Source organism: Caretta caretta, chromosome 2 (assembly GCF_965140235.1).
Source record: "Caretta caretta isolate rCarCar2 chromosome 2, rCarCar1.hap1, whole genome shotgun sequence".
Classification (NCBI taxonomy): Eukaryota; Metazoa; Chordata; order Testudines; family Cheloniidae; genus Caretta; species Caretta caretta.
This window is the reverse complement of record NC_134207.1, coordinates 32,599,795-32,625,807: the sequence shown is the minus strand read 5'-3', so window position 1 is coordinate 32,625,807 and position 26,013 is coordinate 32,599,795. Positions and strand designations below refer to the sequence as shown.

The window sequence follows — 26,013 nt, the reverse complement described above, 5'->3', positions numbered from 1 at the left end:
ATGCCTTAGATAACTACATATTTTAGCATGGTCTTGAAAACTAAATATATATCCAATGCATCTTCCACTTTTTCTAGTTATAAAGGATGGACTTTTGACATTAACAGATAAATGACATTGCAGTTATGTTTTTCTTTTCTTAGCAGAAAAAGCTCTAGAACATTGAATCTGGTAAATGTACAATATATTTGTTCCACACAATAAAGAGGTAACAATTACACCTATAATCTTAAGTATGTTTTGTTACACTGGTGCTTGGCTTAATCATGGAAGTAATTACTGTACTTTCTCATAGAAGACTACATCTTATCTAGTTGAAATGAAATACCTTTATTGTACAGAAAAAAAAATTCTTCTTAATTACACCACATGATAAAATCACACAAAGGTGGTCAATTAAACATTAATTTCTAAGAGAACCACTTTGTGCCAGTAGTTAGTGGCCAGTTACTTTACCCTAGAAGAAAGCAAGAGTGGCTAATGTTTTGGCATGTTGGTTATTGTATACTGAGATGCTTAGCTGAGGAAAACTATTCTTATACTGTATATCAAAGACAACATAACATACAAGATTAACTCCATTGTGAACCACACCTGAAAAACAAGACTTGCAGCACAACTATATAACTCATTCTAGGTACAGCCTTGCCATACTGGTCTTACAGCTAAAAACATAATTAAAACCCAAAATGAAGAAATCTGGGGTTTATTCATAGCTCTGTCAAAGTCTTGCTGCATGGCAAACTGCTCAGTCTTTATGTTCCTCCCTTTCCCTATTTACAAAATGAGGACAATTATACATACTTGTCTCACAGGGGTATTTGGTGTCTGAGGAAGTGCTACAGAAGTTTAATGTACCAAATATTACATAAAATTTTCCTAATGCTTATTTAAGAGACATTCTCCTCCTTAAAGCCCTGCACTCCATTGCCTTAGTCCTCTCATTGTGCTCTCCTCCAACCTCTCCTTCAGTGTCTTGTTTGGTATCATTCTCTTCTATTCTCTGTCTTTCAGTGAAATAGCCATTAGGTCCCTGCCACTGCAGGACCCTCACAGAGTAGGTTATTTTAGGGGAATGAATCTCTTTTTGAACATATATTCACCACATAAGTATTTTTACTTCTAAATTGACATATTTTCTGGTTCAATATCTGCAGACACTTCAGCTGTGCTATATTACTGACCCAATTCTATCACCAAATAAAAGTTTAAACAATCGTATAAAATCACTGTGATCAACCCTTTGTTTTATCATTGTGTACCAATTTTCTCCCCCTTCTCCCACAACTGGATCACCCTACAGGCCGTGAGGCTCATTATTTTACACTCCTCTTTCACCAACTCTCAAATGCCGCTCATGAAAGCGACCTTTCATATGGTACAGTGGTAGAGGCAGTTTCTTGTCCCAGTCAAAGGGGTCAGCCCAAAGTAATTTTCACTCTTGCCCTGCACAACCCAGAGAATTAACACAATTCACATAGTTAAGTACTTTGATGAACTGGAGGAACCTAAGAGCACTTTACCCCGTTTCTATGAGTCATAAAACTAGCTCAGGGCTCCATCTTCGATATATATTATAGTAATCTTAAAGTCCACTAGACTGGATTCAAATCTCTCTAATAATTATACTTTAATTTTGATTTTACAATTTTTAACAAGTGTGAAGAGAAAAAGAGGAAAAATCTGTTTCCAGTGAAGCTTCCATTCAAATAATAAATATTGCAGTTCTGTAATGCATTTACCTGTTGTACAGAATGCCAAAAATTCATTAAAAAAAAAGTGTAATGGATGAAGTTAATTTTCAAAACAAGACAAATACTCCTTTTCCATTAAATCATGATTTTTAATATGGATTTTGGATTAACACTAATGTCTCTACTTCAGAGAGACTTCAGACTGTAGTATATTACTGATGACAAGAATATGCCATTTATAAAAAAAATTCATGGATTCAGAGAATGTAATTGGCACAGATTCAGAGAACATAACTGGTGATATGAATTCACATTATAAGCTACACGTCCTTATCCCACTGAAAAATTGAATTGAAGAATACTATTTCTTTTATCTTTTTACAGTGCAAATATTGGTAATAAAAAAATAAAGCAAGCACTGTACACTTTGTATTCTGTGTTGTATCTGAAATAAATATATTTGAAAATGTAGAAAAACATCCAAAATATTTAAATAAATAGTATTCTATTATTGTGTAACAGTGCGATTAAAACTGTGATTAATCAGGATTTTTTTTTAATCGTTTGACAGCTCTACATCTAATTTATATCACCAATTGTTTAACTTCTCAGTTTGATCTAGGAAGCCAAGAATAACCCTTAAGAGAATTTCAGGATGTTGGGCAAATGTGTATGTAGGAGAAGGTGTCTTGTTTTGTTTTTCTTAAATAGGTATTGCTCAACATTTACACTTCACAATGGAGGTGCAAACCAATAAACCATATATTATTTTTCTCAAAACAGGATGCTGTTGATACCTAATTGTTTATTTTTCACTCTGTAATTCACTACTACTAACTCTGCCTCTGTATTAAAATAGAAATTCAATACTATGACAAACATAATTAAAAACATTGGTCTAAGTTCATTCCTATTAAACGCTTACGCAATTTGCATTAGGGACCAGCTGCCACCCTGAACATGTAACCACAATAGCTCTCACACAATGAAAGTGGCAATAAAAACTACCCTGAGCTAAGATATTGTATCTGCTGTACTTGGCTCATGAAAAAAGATTGGTTTGCTAGAAGTCACAGATATTCTGAGAATACCAGTTTCTAAAAAGTTTTCTAATGAGATAAACTGGACAATTCCAGTTCACTGTAAGATAGTGTTTTACAATACCTGCCTCATTAATAAAATTTTGAATCCTAACATGATGAAAAAAACTTAAAATATTCAAATAAAGTTGCGTGTTCTTGTGAGTAAAAGGCCCAAAAGTCACAAAGTTCAAATCCATATCTGAACTTACCCAAAGTTCTGGAAGCGTGAGGAGGTTTTAGATATTGGGCTTGGTTTTTGATGAGGGCGTTTTTTCAAAAAAGAAAAAAAAAGAAAAGAAAAAGACAAAGACCCAAATACACACTAGTTAGCCTCAACTTTAGCAAAGCTTTTGATACGGTCTCCCACAGTATTCTTGCCAGCAAGTTAAAGAAGAAGTATGGATTGGATGAATGGACTATAAGGTGGATAGGAAGCTGGCTAGATCGTTGGGCTCAACGGTAGTGATCAATAGCTTGATATCTAGTTGGCAGCTGGTATCAAGTGGATCCAAGGATCAATCCTGGGGCTGGTTTTGTTCAGCATCTTCATTAAGGATCTGGATGATGGGATGGATTTCACCCTCAGCAAGTTCGCGGATGACACTAAGCTGAGGGGAGAGGTAAAAATGCTGGAGGGTAGGGATAGGGTCCAGAGTGACTTAAACAAATTGAACAACTGGGCCAAAAGAAATCTGAGGCGGTTCAAGGACAAGGACAAGAGCAGAGTCCTGCACTTAGGACGAAAGAATCCCATGCACTGCTACAGGTGGGGACTGACTGGCTTAGCAACAATTATGCAGAAAAGGACCTGGGGGATTACAGTGGATGAGAAGCTGGATATGAGTCAGTGTGCCCTTGTTGCCAAGAAGGCTAATGACATATTGGGCTGCATTAGTAGCAGCACTGCCAGCAGATCGAGGGAAGGGATTATTCCTCTCTATTCGGCATTGGTGAAGCCACATCTGGACTACTGTGTCCAGTTTTGGGGCCCCCACTACAGAAAGGATGTGGACAAATTGGAGAGAGTCCAGAGGAGGGCAACGAAATTAATTAGGGGGCTGGGGCACATGACTTATGAAGAGAGGTTGAGGGAACTGAGTTTGTTTAGTCTGCAGAGGAGAAGAGAGGAGGGGATTTGATAGCAGCCTTCAATTACCTGAAGGGGGGTTCCAAAGAGGATGGAGCTAGGCTGTTCTCAGTGGTGGCAGATGACAGAAGAAGGAGCAATAGTCTCAAGCTGTAGTGGGGGAGTCTAGGTTGGATATTAGGAAAAACTATTTCACTAGGAGTGTGGTGAAGCACTGGTATGGGTTACCTAGGGAGGTGGTGGAATCTCCATCTTTAGAGGTTTTTAAGGCCTGGCTTGACAAAGCCCTGGTTGGGATGATTTAATTGGGGTTGGTCCTGCTTTGAGCAGGGGGTTGGACTAGCTGACCTCCTAACGTCTCTTCCAATACTAATCTTCTATGATTCGATGAACTGTTTAGGCTCCCAAGGAGACCATTTAGAGATAATCTGTGAAGAGACCACTTGCCCCTTCGTACAATCCGCATATGACACAAAAAGGCAAGGTGAAGCATGGAATGATTTAGCCCTGTCCAAATAGAATGCCGGACATTGCCTGACATCTAACACATAGAGACACTGCTCCTCCAGAGATGAATGTGGCTTAGGAAAGAACACAGGTAAATATACTGCTTGCTTCAAATAAAACTGAGATATCACCTTACACAAAAATCACGTGTGTGGTCCTAAAGGAGGCTCAAGCAGTAGAGCCTGCAACTCGCACTCACTTTTTGTGGATGTTATCGCTATCATGAACACAGTCTTCAGACACAAAAGTGGAAAGGGACAAACAAGATGCAGGGGCTTGAACGGAGGACACATTACAGCTGTTAGGAACAAGTTACGGTCCCACAGAGGAACCAGCTCTCAGACTGGACAATGAAGATGAAGAACAGCTTTTAAGAATCTTGCTATCATGGTATTGGAGAAGACTGATATTCCCTGAAAGGGGATGAAGCTCCACTTTCACTGCCAGATGCACTCTCAATGAGCTAAGTGCAAATCCGAAGGACTGAAGGTACAGCAAGTATTCTCCAAGATGCCCTGAATAGAAAAGTCACCATTGGCTGAAATCCACAGGCCAACCACACCAAAAACAGCTTCCATTTAGTAGAAAAGCTTTTAAGCCATACTGGTAGAGGGCTTTCTACTGGTGAGTAGGACCTGTTGAACAGCTGCTGACCACCATTCTTCCTCCTCATTTAGTCATGAAGCAGCAATGCCGTGAGATGCAGGGAGCTAAGCATGGGGTGTAAGTTTTGTGTGAGTAGGTCAGAATTGCGAGGAAGGGAGAGCCTGAACTGACAGTGCAAGAACATTGGAGAACCAAAGAAGAGCCAACTGCCAGCTGAGATGGAAGGCGTCGGACAGGGAGCCAGGGATGAGGCCCCCTTGAGATCATATGATATTTCCTGCTGTGTCTCATGGCAAATAGCTCAATCATCAGAATGCCCCAAGCTGCAAAGATGACCTAGAGCAGTGTTTCTCAGACTTTTGTACTGGTGACCCCTTTCACACAGCAAGTCTCTGAGTGCAACCTCCACTTATAAATTAAAAACACTTTTTTATATATTTAACACCATTATAAATGCTGGAGGCAAAGCAGAGTTCGGGGTGAAGGCTGACAGCTCGCGACCCCAGCTGTAATAACCTTGCGACCCCCAGTTTGAGAACCCCTGACCTAGAGGATGTAGCCCTGGGAAGGTCCTGGACCAATGGAAAGGTCAGGTCAGAAAGAGAGAAAAGGTCCATTGCCTCCTGATATGCCGCTGGCACAAAATCAGCCAGTACTGGCACTGTATAGGATTCAGACACCCTGGGGCTGGAACCGGAGTCAAAGGTAAAGGGTCTCTTTCCTCCCTGCATCGTACTGCGGAGCAATAGATGGGACCTGCCCCATCCCATGCATTGGCATTCACACTGTGCTGGTCCACACTCCTTTGGGAGGAGGCAGACGAGTCTCCACGCGACAAGGAATGGCCACTATTCGTCTTATGCAACCTTTTCCTCGGTGCACTTGATGGGAAGCAACTCCTCAGTCCCTTCGGAGAAACACAAGCTCCAGGATGTGACGTGGATGCTCCCTCAAAACCCAAAGGTGACCTCTGATCTAACATGGGACTCAGAGCTGAAGCAGACTGCAAGGCCTGTTCGAGTAGGTGCTGCTTTAGACAAAGATGCATCGTCATCGGAGTTCACTTTGTTAATGATTTCCAAATCAAACACCATTCCTTGCCATGGGCTTCACCTAAGCACAGCAAGCACGTGTGTGGGGATTACTCCTCCACCGAAGGACATGTTTTAACATTGGTGAGGGCATAACCAGAGAAATACTTCAACTAAATCTAAGGAATACTAAATCTAACTAACACTACACTAAGGTACTAATTAGGGCTGTTAATCGCAATTAATGCAAAAGATGAATTCAAAACTAACTAGATTTTAAAAAGTCATTATTTATCGCAGTTTTAATTGCACTGTTAATAAAATACCATTTTAAATTTATTATAAATATTTTTGGATTTTTTCTACATTTTCTAATACGTAGATTTCAATGACAACATAGAACACAGTGTACAGTGCTCACTTTATATTATTTTTATTACAAATATTTGCACTGTAAAAAATGAAAGAAATAGTATTTTGCAATTCACCTCATACAAGTACTGTAGTGCAACCTCTTTATCATGAAAGTGCAACTTACAAATGTAGAATTATTATTATTACTTTAAAGCCTACAAGACGAAGCATGAAGGGGCATAATAATGTTCAGCATATCTGGCACGTAAATACTTTGCAATGCCAGCTACAACAGTGCACGCAAGCACCTGTTCTTACTTTCAGGTGACACTGTAAATAAGAAACAGGCAGGATTATCTCCCATAAATGTAAACAAACTTGTTTGTCTCACGATTGGCTGAACAAGAAGTAGGACTGAATGGACTTGTAGGCTCTAAAGTTTTACATTGTTTTATTTTTGAGTGCAGTTATGCAAAAAAATAATTCTACATTTCTAAGTTACACTTTTACGATAAAGAGATTGCATTACAGTACTTGTATGAGATTAATTGAAAAATACTATTTCTTTTATCTTTTTTACAGTGCAAATATTTGTAATAAAAATAATATAAAGTGAGCAGTGTACACTTTGTATTCTGTGTTATAATGGAAATCAATAGACTTGAAAATGTAGAAGAACATCCAAAAACATTTATAATATAAATTGGTATTCTATTATTAACAGTGCAACTAAAATTGCAATTGATTGTGATTATTTTTTTTTAAATCTCATGATTAATTGCAATTAATTTTTTTAATTTGTTTGACAACCCTAGTACTAATTAGCTGTGTAGAACTAGAAAAGTCCCTAAGAAGCAGAGAGGTTGTGAGGTTAGAAAACACACAGAGGTCCCACTCCAACCACAGGCAGTAAGAAGGAATGGAGGGTTGGGGGGTTTCTCACATAACCAAGGGAGGGGATGTAGCCACTAGGTATGAGTGCTGGCCATCTTTCGGTACTGCTAGACAAAATTCTTAGGCTCCAGTGCACTGGGTATGTGCACACACCTAAGTGGAATACATGGCTGTACCTACTCGACAGCTGCAGCGGCACAGGAGCTAGCAAACAGAGCTGTAAACAGGGGAGTTTGAGTGGGAGTTTGCAAGGGGAGTTTGGGGGGGAAGACTAAAAGAGGCAGGCAGAGGAGTAGACAGGCTAGTGAAGGGAGCGTGAGGTGTTCTGGCAGTGTTTTGGTGCTCGCTGGGGGTTTGTTTTGCTGTGGGTGGTGGTGGTTTGGTTTGGTTTGTGTTTCCCAAACTAACAGGACTTAGGTGAGAAGGCTATGACAGATACAGAGGCAGCAGTGGTAGAGACCCAAGCAGTGGAAGACACAATGAAGATGACTGGATGTGGAAGCTGCTGCATGTACATGATCCTGGAAGCGGTACCTGAAAAGAGAGTTTCATCTGCAAGAAGTGCCGCCTGATAGAGCTGATGGAAGAAAAGGTCCGAGGAGTGGAGATGCAGGTGGAAAGTCCGGCTGACTTTAGAAGGGGGCTCGAGCAGATTATGGAGCAAAGACACGAGGCGGCTAAAGGAAAAAGCTCAGACTTGCAGATGGAAGCAGGACCGAAGAAGTCTGAGGGGAGACTGCTGGGTGAAGAAAATGGACAGTGGAAGCAGGTGACTAAAAGAACCAGGCAGAGGAAAAGACGGGTTAGTGAAGGAGAAATAGAGCTCAAGAACAGGTATGCAGAGTTGGAAAATGAAGAAGGGGCACAGCAGAAGGTCACTGAAGGTGGAAGGGCAAGGAAGAAGAGAAGAGCAGCTAGTCCTACAGGAAAAGGGGAAGAGTCAATGGAGACAACACCAAATATGAGCCCCAGGAGGATACAGGTTGGGTTGAAGAGGATTACAAGGGAGAATAGGAATGGAAAGAACTTGCAGCCAGAGGGAACAGGGGATAGACTAGAGAATCGCACCATCATCAGGAAAAAAGTGACTGGGGACTCCTTACTCAGAAGGATGGACAGGCCTGTAACCAGAGCTGATCCAGAGAACAGAAGGGTGTGCTGTCTACTGGGTGCTAAGATACAGGATGTGGACCTGAAGTTGAAGAGGATCCTAAAGGGAGCGGGAAAGAATCCACTGATTGTCCTTCAAGTGGGAACAAATGACATGTCTAGATTCTCGCTGGAATGTATCAAGGGAGACTATGCCAGACTGGGGAAGACGCTTACAGAAATCGAGGCTCAGGTGATCTTCAGTGGGATTCTGCCTGTTCCTAGAGAAGGGCAACAAAAGTGTGACAAGATTATGACTATCAACAGGTGGCGCAGGCAGTGGTGCTATAAGGAGGAATTTGCGATGTATGGACACTGGGAGGCATTCATGGACAGAGGACAGTTCTCTCAGGATGGACTTCATCTGAGTAGGGAAGGAAATAGACTTCTAGGATGGAGGCTGGCACAACTTATTAAGAGAGCTTTAAACTAGGAATTTGGGGGAGATATCCAGGTAATCTCCATGCCGGATTTTAACATTGAGAGGGAAGAAAACGAAGTAAGAAAGGATACAGGCGTGGGTAGGAGAATGTATATAAGGAGGAAGTGTAGTGTAGATACCAGTCTAATAGGTGATACAAGTGGAATGTATTGCACTGTATAGGTAGAATGTCTGTGCCTAATCAGGTAAAGAACGTGAGCAAGGCCAAACAGCAAAAATTAAGACGTTTGTACACTAATGCGAGGAGCATAGGTAACAAAATGAAGGAACGAGAGTTACTGGTGCAGGAAGTGAAACCAGATATTATAGCAATAACAGAAACATGGTGGAATAGTAGTCATGACTGAACTACAGGTATTGAAGGGTATGTGCTGTTTAGGAAAGATCGAAATAAAGGTAAAGGTGGGGGAGTAGCATTGTATATCAATGATGAGGTAGACTGTAAAGGAATAAGAAGCAATGGAATGGATAAGACAGAGTCCATCTGGGCAAAAATCACACTGGGGAAGAAAACTACTAGAGCCTCCTCTGGGATAGTGCTTGGGGTGTGCTATAGACCGCTGGGATCTAATTTGGATATGAATAGAGCCCTCTTTAATGTTTTTAATGAAGTAAAGAATAATAGAAACTGCATGACCAGGGGAGACTAACTTCCCAGATATAGACTGGGGGACAAGTGCTAGTAATAATAATAGGGCTCAGATTTTCCTGGATGTGATAACTGATGGATTCCTTCATCAAGTAGTTGCTGAACCGACTAGAGGGGATGCCATTTTAGATTTGGTTTTGGTGAGTAGTGAGGATCTCATAGAAGAAATGGTTGCAGGGGACAACCTTGGTTCAAGTGATCATGAGCTAACTCAGTTCAAACTGCATGGAAGGATAAACAAAAATAAATCTGCGACTAGGGCTTTTGATTTCAAAAGGACTGACTTTCAAAAATTTAGGAAATTAGTTAGGGAAGTGGATTGGACTGAAGAACTTATGGATCTAAAGGCAGAGGAGGCCTGGGATTACTTCAAGTCAAAGCTGCAGAAGCTATCGGAAGCCTGCATCCCAAGAAAGGGGAAAAAATTCATAGGCAGGAGTTGTAGACCAAGCTAGATGAGCAAGCATCTCAGAGAGATGATTAAGAAAAAGCAGAAAGCATACAGGGAGTGGAAGATGGAAGGGATCAGCAAGGAAAGCTACCTTATGGAGATCAGAACATGTTGCGATAAAGTGAGAAAGGCCAAAAGCCATGTAGAATTGGACCTTGCAAAGGGAATTAAAACCAATAGTAAAAGGTTCTATAGCCATATAAATAAGAAGAAAACTCAGAAAGAAGAAGTGGGACCGCTAAACACTGAGGATGGAGTAGAGGTTAAGGATAATCTAAGCATGGCCCAATATCTAAACAAATACTTTGCCTCAGTCTTTAATGAGGATCTTAGGGATAATGGTAGCATGACAAATGGGAATGAGGCTATGGAGGTAGATATTACCATATCTGAGGTAGAAGCGAAACTCGAAAAGCTTAACGGGACTAAATCGGGGGGCCCAGATAATCTTCATCCAAAAATATTAAAGGAATTAGCACATGAAATTGCAAGCCCATTAGCAAGAATTTTTAATGAATCTGTAAACTCAGGGGTTGTACCGTATGATTGGAGAATTGCTAACATAGTTCCTATTTTTAAGAAAGGAAAAAAAGGTGATCCGGGTAACTACAGGCCTGTTAGTCTGACATCTGTAGTATGCAAGGTCTTGGAAAAAATTTTGAAGGAAAAAGTAGTTAAGGAGATTGAGGTCAATGGTAAATGGGACAAAATACAACATGGTTTTACAAAAGGTAGATCATGCCAAACCAACCTGATCTCCTTCTTTGAGAAAGTAACAGATTTTTGAAGACAAAGGAAATGCAGTGGATCTAATTTATCTAGATTTCAGTCAAGCATTTGATACGGTGCCACATGGGGAATTATTAGTTAAATTGGAAAAGAAGGAGCTCAGTATGAAAATTGAAAAATGGATAAGGAATTGGTTAAAGGGGAGACTACAGCGAGTCATATTGAAAGGTGAACTGTCAGGCTGGAGGGAGGTTACCAGTGGAGTTTCTCAGGGATCGGTTTTGGGACCAATCTTATTTAATCTTTTTATTACTGACCTCAGCACAAAAAGTGGGAATGTGCTAATAAAGTTTGCAGATGATACAAAGCTGGGAGGTATTGCCAATTCAGAGAAGGACCGGGATATCCTACAAGAAGATCTGGATGACCTTGTAAACTGGAGTAATAGTAATGGGATGAAATTTAATATTGAGAAGTGTAAGATCATGCATTTAGGGATTAATAACAAGAATGTTAGTTATAAGCTGGGGATGCATCAATTGGAAGTAATGGAGTATTGGTTTACCACAGGATGACTATGAGCCACCAATGTGATATGGCCATAAAAAACGCTAATGCAGTCTTGGGATGCATCAGGCGAGGTATTTCCAGTAGAGATAAGGAGGAGTTAATACCATTATACAAGGCACTGGTGAGACCTCATCTGGAATATTGTGTGCAGTTCTGGTCTCCCATGTTTAAGAAGGATTAATTCAAACTGAAACAGGTACAGAGAAGGGCTACTAGGATGATCCGAGGAATGGAAAAGCTGTCTTATGAAAGGAGACTCAAGTTTAGACTTGAAATTAGATGAAGGTTTCTAATCATCAGAGGAGTGAAGTTCTGGAACAGCCTTCCAAGGGGAGCAGTGGGGGCAAAAGACATATCTGGCTTCAAGACTAAGCTTGATAAGTTTATGGAGAGGATGGTATGACGGGATAGCCTAATTTTGGCAATTAGTTGATCTTTGACTATTAGCGGTAAGTATGCCCAATGGCCTGTGATGGGATGTTAGATGGGGTGGGATCGGAGTTACTACAGAGAATTCTTTCCTGGGTGTCTGGCTGGTGAATCTTGCCCATATGCTCAGGGTTCAGCTGATCACCATATTTGGGGTCAGGAAGGAATTTTCCTCCAGGCAGATTGTCAGAGGCCCTGTGGGTTTTTCGCTTTCCTCTGCAGCATGGGGCACGGGTCACTTGCTGGAGGATTCTCTGCACCTTGAAGTCTTTAAACCACGATTTGAGGACTTCAGTTGCTCAGATATAGGTGAGAGGTTTATTGCAGGAGTGGGTGGGTGAGATTCTGTGGCCTGCATTGTGCAGGAGGTCACACTAGACGATCATAATGGTCCCTTCTGACCTTCATGTCTATGAGAACTCTTCATTTTCAAAATTGCTCTTGGAAGGAAAAGGACCATGTTTTGAACAATAAGGGAAATAATTTCATACCCAGTTGGAACAGAATCCACGCCTCAATACAAAAACACATTCAGATCGGAAACCTTTTTTTCAGTTAACTGGCTGCTGAGAACTGTATCTGCTTCTCAGGCTGCCAAACATACTCAGTGCAGTCAAAAACCTATCTACCCAACAATAAATGTCTTTTATTGGAAAAGAAATGAAGCTCTGGTGTCAGAATATTAGACTGTGAATACAGAAGACCAGATTCTGAACTCAACGGATGTTTGGCATTGAATCAGCAGGAGCTGCACTTGACTCAGTGGCTTTCAGAAGAACACTACACATGTTCTTGGCTGCCCACTTTTGCTCATGGAACACCACCTAAAGCTAATGATGCTAGTTATTTGGCACCCCATTGATTTGCTTTCTCTTTCTTCTTGAAAAAGTGTTAAAATTAAAATTTGTGTCAACAATTCCTTGACATACACTGCAGTCTGATACTTAATGTAGTATAATTTTATATTTAAACAAAATTAATTTCCATGTATATTATGCTCTTAATCATATGTTAAAAACAAGGAAAGAACACTGAGACACAAAATACTTGAAGGGTCAGTCAACAAGGCAGAACAAGGTGGAAAATTCAATCACCAAACGTCAATTATTTTAGAAGAGCAGCAGCTGCACTACTGTCAATTGTACAAACAAATGATCTTGAAGATATACATTCATTCAACTCCTCATTTAAGGTCAGACTAGATAATCATAATGGTCCCTTTTGTCCTTAATGTCTGTGAAGATATGAATATTAAGAAGGTTGAAAAAATGTTTGAATATTTTTGCCAAGTTTGCTGCAGGTGGAATAACCATTTGGCTCCCAGATTTGTCTTTCTTTAGCTGTCTGATTGAACAGCCTCTTTCCAAACCAAGAGGCTACCAGAGAGCATCTCCCGCTAAGATGTCACAAACCTTTGCTCCAGAAAGAAAACGTTAAAGAATTTTCCATCCCATAAGTAGCCCTCCATTTTACACCAATCTAAATACATCAAATCAAACCATTCTGAATAGTGGTTGCTGTGAAAGCATAGTAATTTAGTTCAACAAAAATTCTTAAAGGCGCTCTTAAAACCTTGACATTAATGTGTATACATGGCAGTTTCACTGTACCTTTTAACTGTAACAAAGAAATTGGCTTACAAGCTGAGCCAGTTAAGGCTTCACTCTTTGAAACTGTATAACCAAAAATTTTTAAAGGGGTACATTTTTAAGAGGGCTGGAGCTCCAGCCTCCCTTTTAGCATATGCATATGGAGCTCACACTATTTGTATCTGGAGGAATGAATTGTGGATGGCAGTCTGAGTACTTATGCCTCTAACTTTCTAATTTGAACCCACAGCTGATCTTTGTATGTGCAAATTCTGCAGACCCTGATGGTAATATAGTGAATAGGGATGAAAGACTGAATAAGCTTTTTATTTCAAAACCTTTCTTCTTCCAAACCACCTTACTGCTTATAAAGTTCTACATGTGTGTCAATTTGAAATTTTTAAAACATTTTCATTTCGGAGAGAAAGAATGACTGGAAAATCATGAGACAATTGTGCATGTTGAACTACTCATGCATGAGTAACTTACAGAAGTGTTTGCAGGAGCAGGCCCTTTTTGAATAAAGGCCTGATCCTTCACTAGTTGACATCAACTTCAATGGATTTTATATGGTGCCTGTTGCAAGGACTGGATTGGAGAGAAACAAATAGGATTTTTAAAAAAAATAAAACTGTACTTTGACTTAATATATATTAATACGAAAAGTAAAATCAACATGTAGATTATTAATACCTATTATCTCTAATTATCCATGTGCAGCTTTCATGGTCAATAGATGAACAGAGTTTTCCTTCCACCAAAGGAGGCTGACTTTTCAATGCTACAATGATATGATCAGGAGAAAACTGTACTTGTATGTCATCTTTAGTGATGTCTTGGGGAAGATGAATTGTTACGGTCAAATCATCTTCAGTCTGTTGCCAGTAATAGACAGGGTCTACAAATGGAAACATACATATAAAGGCAAAGTCAGTTACAAAATACAAAGTATATGGCTGATGGGGTGGGAAAAAGAAATCTGGTAAAGTGTGTTTATTCACTTTCTACTCTGAAAACTTCATATGAAAGCTATTCTGATCACTTATTAAAAAATAGAGAGGAACATCGTTTTCTGGCTACCAGTAGGTGTTTGACCAAAGTCCACTTGTGTCTCAGTTATGGAGAGTTGCTTACACTCATGTGTATATTTAAATATGCAGGTGTACACTCAGCTGAACAATATAAATATGCACTTGTAGTTTTTTCACGTTTCAAATGGCATTTTTAAATAGTCACAACTTTATGAAATCAATACACAAATTCATTCAAATAAGCAAAGGCACTACGTCTCAGTGAGCATTAATCCCATTATCTAGATTCAGCACCCTTTGAGTTATCTTCATGACTCCACAGTAACAGTGGTTCTTTGAGATGTGTTGTCCACATATATTCCACTTCCGATACATGTGCCCCATGTGTGTGAGGTCTGAATCTTTTTAAATACTAGTGTTCATTGGGGCCATGCCTGCACCCAGGATATCTTCTTGCACACTGTAGCCAAGGGAATAAAGGGCAGGACAGACGTAACTAGCCTTCAGTCTCCTAACTACAGAATCCAGCTGGGAAGGAGGGTGGGTTGTGGAAATACATGTGTCCATTTAGATACTGTATTAGGAAAAACCTAACTATAGGAGTAGTTAAGGTCCAGAAATAGTCTTCCAAAGGAGATTGTGGAATCCCCAATATTGGTAGTTTTTAAGAAGAGATTTAACAAACACCTGTCAGGGATGGGCTTTTTATGTGATCTGCCTCAGCACCAGGGGTTGGACTTGACTTCTTGAGGTCCCTTATATCCCTACATTTCTACGACAACAAATTACAAAAACCAGTTACTGTATTGTAAACAACAGTTTGTTTTTGGAGTAATTGTCCATATGGATTCCATTTTAGATGACGACTCATAAGAAGAGATCTCATGTCCTCCAAGTGGGTGCTCAGTTTAGTGGCCCATGACTAAGACAGCTCTGCCAAAGTGGGCATCAGATCTGGAACCCTCTACCAAAGAGTAGTGCTGAGTGAACATGTGAACTGAAGTCCAGGTAGCTGCTTTACAAATCTCCAAAATTGGAATGTCCATTAGGGAAGCAGCAGAGGCTGCTTGAACTCTGGTGGAATGGACTCTAATCTGCACAGAGGGTCCAGGCAAGCTATTGTACAGCAAAGGCTAATATAGTCCAACACCCGTTTAGATCACCTTTGGGTGGTTATTTTCTGACCTTTCAGTCAGCATGGATTTGTCAAGAACAAATCGTTGTCAAACCAAACTGATAGATTTCTTAGACAGGGTAACAAGCTTTGTGCATGAGGGGAAGCAGTAGATGTGGTATACCTTGAAATGGGAAATGATGGTCTAAGATGGAGTACTGCAGAAAGGGATCTGGGGATCATAGTGGATCACAAGCTAAATATGAGTCAACAGTGTAACACTGCAGCAAAAAAAAAAAGCAAACATCATTCTGGGATGTATTAGCAGGAACGCTGTAAGCAAGACACGAGAAGTAATTCTTCCGTTCTACTCCATGCTGATTAGGCCTCAACTGGAGTACGGTGTCTAGTTCTGGACGCCACATTTTAGGAAGCTGTGGACAAATTGGAGAAAGTCCAGAGAAGAGCAACAAAAATTATTAAAGGTCTAGAAAACAAGACCTACAAGGGAATATTGAAAAAACTGAGTTTGTTTAGTCTGGAGAAGAGAAGACTAACGGGGGATGGGGGGGATCTGATAAACGTTTTCAAGTACATAAAAGGTTGTTATAAGGAGGAGGGAGAAAAATTGTTCTGCTTAACCTCAGAGGATAGGCCAAGAAGCAATGGGCTTAAATTCCAGGAAGGGCAGTTTAGGTTGAACATTAGGAAAAACTTCCATCTGTCAGGGTGGTTAACCATTGGAATAAATTACCTAGGGAGGTTGTGGAATCTCCATCATCGGATATTTTTAAGAAAAGGTTAGACAAACACTTAGGATAGATAATACTTAGTCCTGCCATGAGTGCAGGGGACTCAACTAGATGACCTCTCGAGGTCCCTTCCAGGCCTACGATCCTACAAAAACAAAAAACCCACACACCTTTCTAACAGACCTAGCCTGTGCACGTTTCTGGCTTCCTTTAGCTACAGCTTTGTGGAAGGTTTGAAATACACATCAGTGAACCACAGAAAATGTTTTCATGTGAAAATAATCCATAAATGGTGTTTTCCATAAAATAGCCCACCAATGATCCTGATTAGGATACACCCAATAGGCAAACCAATATGACTACCTGTAGAGAGAACTTTTTTTTTTTTAAAGAGAGGATCTGAAAATGATTTAGAGGTTATTGAGGATGGAGGCATTAACTGGCAAACAGTTTAGAAAAGCAAAAGCCAATCTAATGAGCATGGGCCTGATTCAAACCCCAAAAGAAGTCAATGAGAAGACAGTGACAGACTTCACTGGATCAGGTCCTCTGTGCTAACTGGTACAATCACTCAGCATGTTGATGATGAAAACATTTGGAGGATTTTGTCTCCCTGCTGAGCTAGTGGTTGCCCTTCACACCACGGATCTGCGCGTGAAGAAGTTAGAATTCAATGAATGTCCTCTTTCCACAGATACTTACAGCTCAATTACAATCTCTATTTCTACATGCATAATACTCATTTTTCATGCAAAGGCAATGAAAGTGTAAACTTTGTGTGTCTTCTTCAGAGCAAAACTCTTTGCACATCTCTACACACAAGGCATCTTTTATAATTAAGAAAGGCAAACACCATATACAAAGAGAAATTATATAAATAAAATAATATAAATATTTAAATCTCTTTGTCCAGGAAGTAAACATTTACAATGAAATTTAAGACAGTGAAAAAAAATATTGTCCTAATATATGGAAATTCATTAAATCATCTAGCATTATTTTGTTACAATGAAGGATGGTTTCGTTACAGAAGTCTAGGAAAACGTGACCAGAACAAATATTACCTTTCTTTTTATCTGCTATTTTCCCATCTTCATTTTCTTCAAGCTGATTCTCCTCATCCTGCATAAATGTGAAGGGTTTGTAGGAGACAATCATTAGACCATCCCCACCTGGCTCTATAGCTGCATAATGAGGGACTGACTTTCCTCGGAGAACTCTGCGCCTGAAGATTTCATATCTTTGATTTTCTGTAAAAGGAATACAAAACCAGAAAAGTAATATTTTCCAGGAGGAAAAAATTCAATTATAAATGTGACAAATGGATCGTACCTAAAAATAATATACAGCCACATCAGTCAATTCATAATATTGCAGCCCTGAAACAGCAGTTCATCTCTGTCCTCGAAACAAGACATCTGCTACACAAACCTATATCCAGCAGCCATAGCAGACTGAAATTAATTAAGATTGAAATTAAAGCTCTGTAATCAGGTACACTGTAGGTTTTCCCACCTATTTTTCTAGCCTCCCACTTTACCCATTATTGGAGACATGATAAATAAATGACTAGATGGACCATTAGGTTCTTCCAGTATGGTAATTATTTATCATTTTTACTTCTGTATCATCCAGCGTTCCAAGCAGGTATTAGAGCCCAAGTATGCTAGGCACTGTGCTACAACTATTACAACAAAGACAGTCCCTGCCCCATGCAATTTACAATCTTAACATATTATGAAGCAAAGGGTGGGGATGAACAATGGAATGAGGGAGAACAAGTAACAGTGAATCTAATTTGTTATAGTGAGCAGCAATCACAGCATCCCCACTGCCTCCTCATTCTTAAAAATGCAGCATAATTCTTGTTTTCTCCACTACTACATGGAATTCGGCCTTGCTATTGTAAAGTTCTGTTTTTCAGCTTTTAGAAATCGGCTTCTGCTTTCTTGTTTTCGTCAAACTTAAGGAAATCTTAATTTTTAATGGCGTTTGGAGTCATCAATTCAGTTGTCTTCCTTGAGAAATACAGAGCAGAATATATGATTTTCAATAATCATTTGCAGAACATTATATATGTATGGCCCGTATTTAACTGATAATGCCTTTTACAGGTCTTCCACACAAATCCTGGTTAATGCTAACTAGCTCTTCTTAGTGCAAAATGCTCATCTTGTCCAGCATTTGTACAAAATGTACAGCTACCAATCCATCCCATGCTGTGCTTCCAACAAAATACATTGAGACAAACAGAAGCATAACATGCTGACATTGGTATGAGCATTTCCCCCTCTGCCTCAGCATCTAAATCCACTCAGCTCTATAGTAACTAATCACTTTTGAATAACTATTGATATCAGAGAAGCTAGCTAGATATTTTAGATCTTGTTCAAGCTCTCTACAGATCATAAATTTATTCTTGATCATTTATTTCTAGTTGTGTTCAGTACTCCATATTTAAATTCTATTTCCTTTAATATGAAACTATCGTACTTGCAAATAGGTTATTACCTGACTAACTTAGAAATTACTGGAAGTAGAGATGTGTTATACAAGGACACATTATTATTCCTCAAAATATAGCGGTGTTATCCGTTTTTAAAACCAGCAAAAACACCAGTATGGGCAAATATTTTAGATCTGCCAAATGTTGTATGCCAAGGCAATGTTTCAATATAAAGGCTAGACATATTTTTATACATATGAAAACTGTATTAGAATACATAATGACAGAAAAGTTAAGTAAGTTCAGGCGTGGTCACTATTTGACTATTGGTCTGACTCACTATGGCCGTTCTTATGTCCAAGGAAAATTAAGATACTATTATAGGAAATAACACTGTACAGTAGGTGGCACAATTCACTAAGAGTCAGTATAGATATGTCTATATTGTGTTGTAAACCTGGATTTAGGTTTGAACCCAATCGCCCCTATTGTCTACACTCAAATCTTTCTGACTCAGGTTAGCAAACCCTCACAAGGGAAAGTGGGTGCAGTCTAGGCCTTAGTCCTGCTGGGACTTGGGTCCAAGCACTGACATTGTGCAGTATGGATGCAGCTCAAGGCTGGGTCCCCAAATTCATGACCGGAGAGTTGGCCAATGCTATCCCACAATCCCCTGGGCCTATGTTTCTCAGCCCTTACTAAGAAGTGGAAGCATCCCCTCTTGGTTCAAATACAGTTCATATGCAGCTGCTTGGCATTTAACTCTGCCTTTCCACTCTCACCGCTCACCTGGAAACACATTTAAAAACAAACAGTCTCCTATGTTAGCTATGACCACCAAGAGGAAGAAGTCCTACAAGTGCACTGCTAGCCAGTCACAGGAACACAGATGAATTCTGATCAATCTTTAGTGGAAGGCGAGCAAGACATTTTCTTCAGTAAGAGTGCAAGAAATGATCATGGGATATTATCTGGACCACATATCAGTACAGAGATCGAGTTATGTGGCTTAAAACCAACTACTGCAAAGTTAGGGATAGTAACAGCATCTCTGAGAACTTGCTTTTTAACTGCTTCTTCTAGGAGCATTTGAGTAGCTTCTAGGGCTTCAGCAAGCACTGAGCCCATAATGGGGTATGGCAATGCACCTTTTTAATCCCCGAAGTCAGAAGAACCACCAGAGAAGACCAGCAGCCATCAGATGAAAAATTACACTGCCAGTCAGGGATCACCAGAACTAACACATTCTCCAGTGCTTGCCCTGCCTAAAAAGACAGTAAAACCACAGGCAGTAAAGCACAGAGAGTGGCACCCACCCCACACAACTCCAGGGGAAAATGGTGGGGATTTGTAAATGATTTACATTGAATTTGTTAAGTGCATCTTATCATGATGTTTGAAGTCTTGATGCTGAGCTGGGTAGAGCTCACAGGACTGTGTGAGCCAATAAATTTTTGCATGTGAAAAACAAAACCCAATGATAAAAAGTAGCATCTTTTCACCTGGGGTTGCCAACACCCCTCCAGATGCAGCAAATGCAAAGTATTTTTTTTTTCCTTGTAACGTGTTTTCATTTGCCTCAGCACGCCATTCCACCTCACAGACTTTAAGGCCAGAAGGGAACATCATGATCATCTAACCCAGGGGTTCTCAAACTTCTTTGCATCACGAGCCCCTTCTGACAACAAAAATTACTACCCAACCCCAGGAGGGGGGACCGAAGCTTTAGCCTGACTGATCCCTGCCACTCCGGGTGGGGGGACCAAAGCCCCGCTGCCTTGCGAGGGAGGGGAGGGCGAAGCTGAAGTCCAAGGGCTTCAGCCTCTGGCAGGGGGCCTGTAATGTCAGCCCCACTGCCCAAGGTTGAAGGCCTCAGGCTTCAGCCCCAGACAGTGGGGCTCAGGCTTTGGCTTCAGCCCCTGACCCCAGCAAGTCTAAGATAGCCTTGGCAACCCCATTAAAAAGGGATCATGACCCACTTTGGGGTCCCAACTCACTGTTTGAGAACTGCTGATCTAGTCTGACCTCCTGCACATTGCAAGCCATAGAACCTCACCCAACTCCTGAAATAGACCGATAACCTCTGGCTGAGTTACTGAAATCCTCAAATCATGATTTAAAGACTTCAAGTTACAGAAAATCCACCATTTACACTAATTTAAACATGCAAGTGGCCTGTGCCCCATGCTGCAGAGGAAGGTGAAAACCCCCCAGAGTCTGCCAGTCTGACCCAGGGAAGAATTATTTCCCGACCCCAAATACGGCAATTAGACACTGAGCATGTGGGCAAGACCTGCATGGGCAACAAGGAGCCTTGGGGTGTGAACTGTGCTGCGTGGGCACAGAGGAAGCAAGCAAAAGTCAAAATAATGGGTGAAATCCTGCAGAAGGCCAACCAGCAGCTGGAATACCAAAGAGACAAAGATGCAAGTCATGGGTGGCAGGGGTGGGAAAAGAGAAAGGCTGAACAGCATAAAGAGATTGGCAGTGCAAATTTTGGAGCAGGAATGCAAGTTGAGGAAGATAGAGCACACAGAAAGAACTGTGTGAGATGATGCTCATGGCAATAAGACTGCAGGCTCCAGCTGGATCTCTTCCTATGGTAGCCCCATGCTACCTTGTCCTGCAGGCCATGCACCCTTTGGATAACACCGGGCTTGGGTGGTTTATATCACAAGGAATGACCTGTAGTTGGAATTGTCAAATATATCCTCTACAGTCTTCCACTTCACTCTAGTCCAGTAGCAGCCTGTGCACATGAAATGCACTAGAAGGGCCAAAAAGAACAGAAACTCTGTTCAGTGCCAGTGTCTAAGTGTTTTGCACCATTGTGCACTGTATTTCCACTAATCCACTATTCGGTGGGTTTTGCACTGTTAGTTGCGTTGTACGTTTTTCTGGCAGCTAGTCTGCCTACCAGGTTTTTAACATTGTGAGTTTCTGTTACACGCTTGTTTACAAATAAAGAGTTCAACATGCACACAAGGTGTCATTACCGTGGTTTATTACATTTACTTTGGAGGAACTTCATCACAGTAATCCATAAACTGTGCTTTGAGTTTAAACAGCACGCATAAAAAGCCCTCATAAATTTCAAAGTATCAATCCCTCAATTAAGCTGTGTGTTTAAGTATATGGCCAGTTTTTATAGACCAGCATGAAAATTTTCACACATACTATGACAGTCAAACCGTGTGATGAGTGTTAGGATATAGATATTCAGGCCTGTCTACAAAGGCCTGTGCTTTAAGAATTTAGGTGTATTCTTATCACTTGGCTAGTTCCAGAGGTATAAAAGAAAGAATCAAAACCACTGTCTGCCAGTGTAAGGGCCTTCTCTTACTGTGACAGTTTGTGGCCCTGTGCTTAGGCTCAGGCCTTTGGCTAAGCAGCAGAGGCAGCCATAAGCTGGGAAGCGAACGGTCACATCCTCCCATTCCAAACTAGTCACATTGAAATAAAGTGCTATTGGGCTGTTAGGCACTATCAGGACAGGATTGTATTCCTATCACCTCCAGAGAAAGGGAAGTGCCTAGAAAATGTAAAAGGAAACTTAGTTTGATCGCATCCTGTCTGGCAAGAACTCACTTATCAATAGCTGGGATGTGAAATCCTCACTTCTGTGTTGTCTTGTCATTGTAGTTCCCACTTTCCTATTGTTTGTCTGTATAATCTCTGTCCGGTTCTGTGATTGTTCCTGTCTGCTGTATAATTAATTTTGCTGGGTGTAAACTAATTAAGGTGGTGGGATGTAATTGGTTACATAATCATGTTACAATATGTTAGGATTGGTTAGTTAAATTTCAGGAAAATGATTGGTTAAGGTATAGCTAAGCACAACTCAAGTTTTACTATATAATCTGTAGTCAATGAGGAAGTGACTGGGTGGGGGTGGGCATGGGCATGGGCATGTGGGAAATGGGAGCAGGGAATGGGGGTAAGAAAATTGGAATCATGTTTTGCTAAAGGGGGAAATGGGAACAGGGAATGGGAGTAAGGAAGTTGGAATCATGTTTGGCTAAGGGTAGGAATGGGAACAGGGACACAGGTGTAAGGCTCTGTGGTGTCAGAGCTGGGAAGGAGGATACTAAGGAAGGAAACTGGAATCATGCTTGCTGGAAGTTCACCCCAATAAACATCGAATTGTTTGCACCTTTGGACTTCGGGTATTGTTGCTCTCTGTTCATGCGAGAAGGACCAGGGAAGTAAGTGGGTGAAGGAATAAGCCCCCTAACAATGAGGTATGTGACTTGAGTATACAAAACACATAATACAAATTCAGAAAAAAAAACCCACCTTCTAGATCTGGCCTACACCCAGGGAATGACCGTGGCACAGTTACAAATACTATTTCATTCCCTATTCACTCATATTACTGTACACATATATACATAATTTATTTAATTGCCCCAACTCACTGGACCATGCAAACCCATTATATGAATGCACAAAGCATCTCTGATTTCTATTGCATGTGTGGATTCTGCCCCAATAATGCCACGTGCACTTTTTGGCTATGTCTACCCATCTAGAAGTTCAGTTGTATAGAGTCCATTCCTGGCAAAATGTTTCACTTTTGTCCTTGGAGACATTGTCCAGAGAACAGCAGACAACAACAATGTGGACAGCATTAATGATCTAGGAATCTGTTTGGCTCTGAGAGCACATACCCTATTATACTCATCGTTCAGCATAATGTTAGGGAAAAGCTGCACAGTGGAAGTGATCTCTTAAAAAAAGAAATCAAATTATATTCAGCCTACCTAAATCCCCACCAAAAGGGGTCTGATCAATTTGGACATAGTATTGTTTTTGAGCACTAATAGACAGCCAACACATTTCTTCACACAGGTAGCTGCATCTCAGCAATAAGCAAAGTGATGCCTGCCAACATTACATTTATACAATGATTTAGGATCCTCGAATCAAGTTATTAAAAAAAATTCACAATCACTATAACTATGAGGCAGTGTGACCTACTGGTGTAATAGTGGTGCCAGGAGCCAAAAAATTCTCAAGTTGTAATCCCAACTATGCCCACTCAGGCAAGTCACCTGTTTGGCTCAAAGAAAAGGAGTACTTGTGGCACCTTAGAGACTAACCAATTTATTTGAGCATGAGCTTTCGTGAGCTACAGCTCACTTCATCGGATGCATACCGTGGAAACTGCAGTAGACATTATATACACACAGAGACCATGAAACAATACCCCCTCCCACCCCACTGTCCTGCTGGTAATAGCTTATCTAAAGTGTTCATCAGGTTGGGCCATTTCCAGCACAAATCCAGGTTCTCACCCTCCGCATGGTCACTTTTGATAAGCTATTACCAGCAGGAGAGTGAGTTTGTGTGTGTGGTTTTTGGAGGGGGATGAGGGAGTGAGAGAACCTGGATTTGTGCTGGAAATGACCCACCTTGATTATCATACACATTGTGAAGAGAGTGGTCACTTTGGATGGGCTATTACCAGCAGGAGAGTGAGTTTGTGTGTGGGGGGGGGGGGGGCGGAGGGTGAGAAAACCTGGATTTGTGCTGGAAATGGCCCAACCTGATGATCACTGTAGATAAGCTATTATCAGCAGGACAGTGGGGTGGGAGGGGGTATTGTTTCATGGTCTCTGTGTGTATATAATGTCTACTGCAGTTTCCACGGTATGCATCCAATGAAGTGAGCTGTAGCTCACGAAAGCTCATGCTCAAATAAATTGGTTAGTCTCTAAGGTGCCACAAGTACTCCTTTTCTTTTTGCAAAGACAGACTAACACGGCTGTTACTCTGAAACCTGTTTGGCTCAGACTCCCAATCTACAAGGTAGGTAATATTATCCCTAATTATCTACTTCAACAGGACATAGAGGCAATAACTAGTATTATTAATATACTTTGAAAAAATGTAAAGCAGTACTTGTAAATGCCAAGCATTAAAGTTGTACTAACACTTGCATAAAAAAACCATATTGAAGTCTATGATAAAAGAGCACTATTGAAGAGCTATGTCATTATTATTATTATTAATAATTTATTTTTTGAAGATGATCATAATGTTTTGCCCCAGGATAGAAGTATATCATACAAGATCTTAGCAATGATGCTCCCTCCCCCACCCCACTTTTCAAAATGCAGTATAACCTCATAGTTACAAACACCAGAGTTACAAACTCATTTGGAACCAGAAGTACACAATCAGGCAACAGCAGAGACGGGGGAAAGAGGGGAAAAAAATGCAAATATAGTACAGTAATGAGTTAAATATAAACTACTAAAAAAAGGAAAAGATTAAAAACATTTGACAAGGTAAGGAAACTGTTTCTACGCTTGTTTCATTTAAATTAAGAGAAAAGTTTCAAAACTATGTTAAGTCTCATGTTCAGTTGTAAACTTTTGAAAGAACCACCATAATGTTTTGTTCAGAGTTACGAACATTTCAGACATTACGAACAACCTCCATTCCCAAGATGTTCTACTGCATAGTAATGCCTCACTTAAAGTCATCCCAGTTAATGTTGTTTCGCTGTTACGTTGCTGATCATTTAGGGAATATGCTCGTTTAAAGTTGCACAATGCTCCCTTCGAACATTGTTTGGCAGCCGCCTGCTTTGTCCACTTCTTTTGCAGGAAGAGGGGCAGCTGCCCAGCTGTATCAGTATCAGTTGCCAGCAGTTCAGCTGTCCCTCCCGCCACTGCCACGTGCTGCTCCAGCCCTCTGCCTTGGAGCTGCTCCCAGGAGCCTCCTGCTTGTTGCAAAGGGTGAGGGGGGGGAAGAAGGGGTGTCCCCTTACCCCTGCTTACCCCATCTCCATAGAGCTGGTGGGGACGGGACAGGACACCATAGGGCTCAGGACGGAGGGAGCATGCTGGCAGCAGCTGCTGTCTCAACTTGCTGATCTACTTAAAAAGGCAATGTACTTAGAGTGGTATCAGCATATTTAAAGGGGCAATGCGCATCTCTCTCTCTCACACACAAACACAGGGTGTGTGTGTCTCTGTCTGCCATGTTGTCTCCCCTCCCTCCATTTGTGCTGCCTTTTAGAATGTGAGGCTACATTAACAACGTGTTAATCCTTGAGGGCTCAGTTGCTCTAGTTCATCATTTAGCAGTAAGGCATTCCCTGGAAAATATCCCATTCTCTGACTCCACCACCTCAACCAAGCTTCACAATCATCATCACTGTGTACAAGTATTAAATTGTTTAAAATTTATACTGTGTGTGTGTATATATATTCTTTTGGCTGGCAAAAAAAAAATTCCCTGGAACCTAAGCCCCCTGTTTACATCAATTCTTATGGGGAAATTGGATTCGCTTAACATTGTTTTGCTTAAAGTCGCATTTTTTCAGGAACATAACTACAATGTTAAGCAAGGAGTTACTGTAGTTAGTTAACTTTAAACTAGTAGCTGAAAGCCTAT

General features: G+C 40.7%; 1 protein-coding gene across 1 annotated transcript in view; it reads right to left on the bottom strand.

Annotated features, from left to right (window-relative positions):
- NUDCD1 (NudC domain containing 1) overlaps positions 1-26,013 on the bottom strand; it is a 149,342-nt gene that overhangs the window by 52,037 nt on the left and 71,292 nt on the right. Inside the window, exons 5-6 of the mRNA XM_048841496.2 lie at positions 17,225-17,410; positions 13,957-14,161 (exon numbers count right to left, since the gene is read on the bottom strand). Coding sequence (XP_048697453.1) covers positions 13,957-14,161; positions 17,225-17,410 — 391 coding nt within the window. The remainder of the gene's footprint in view (positions 1-13,956; positions 14,162-17,224; positions 17,411-26,013) is intronic.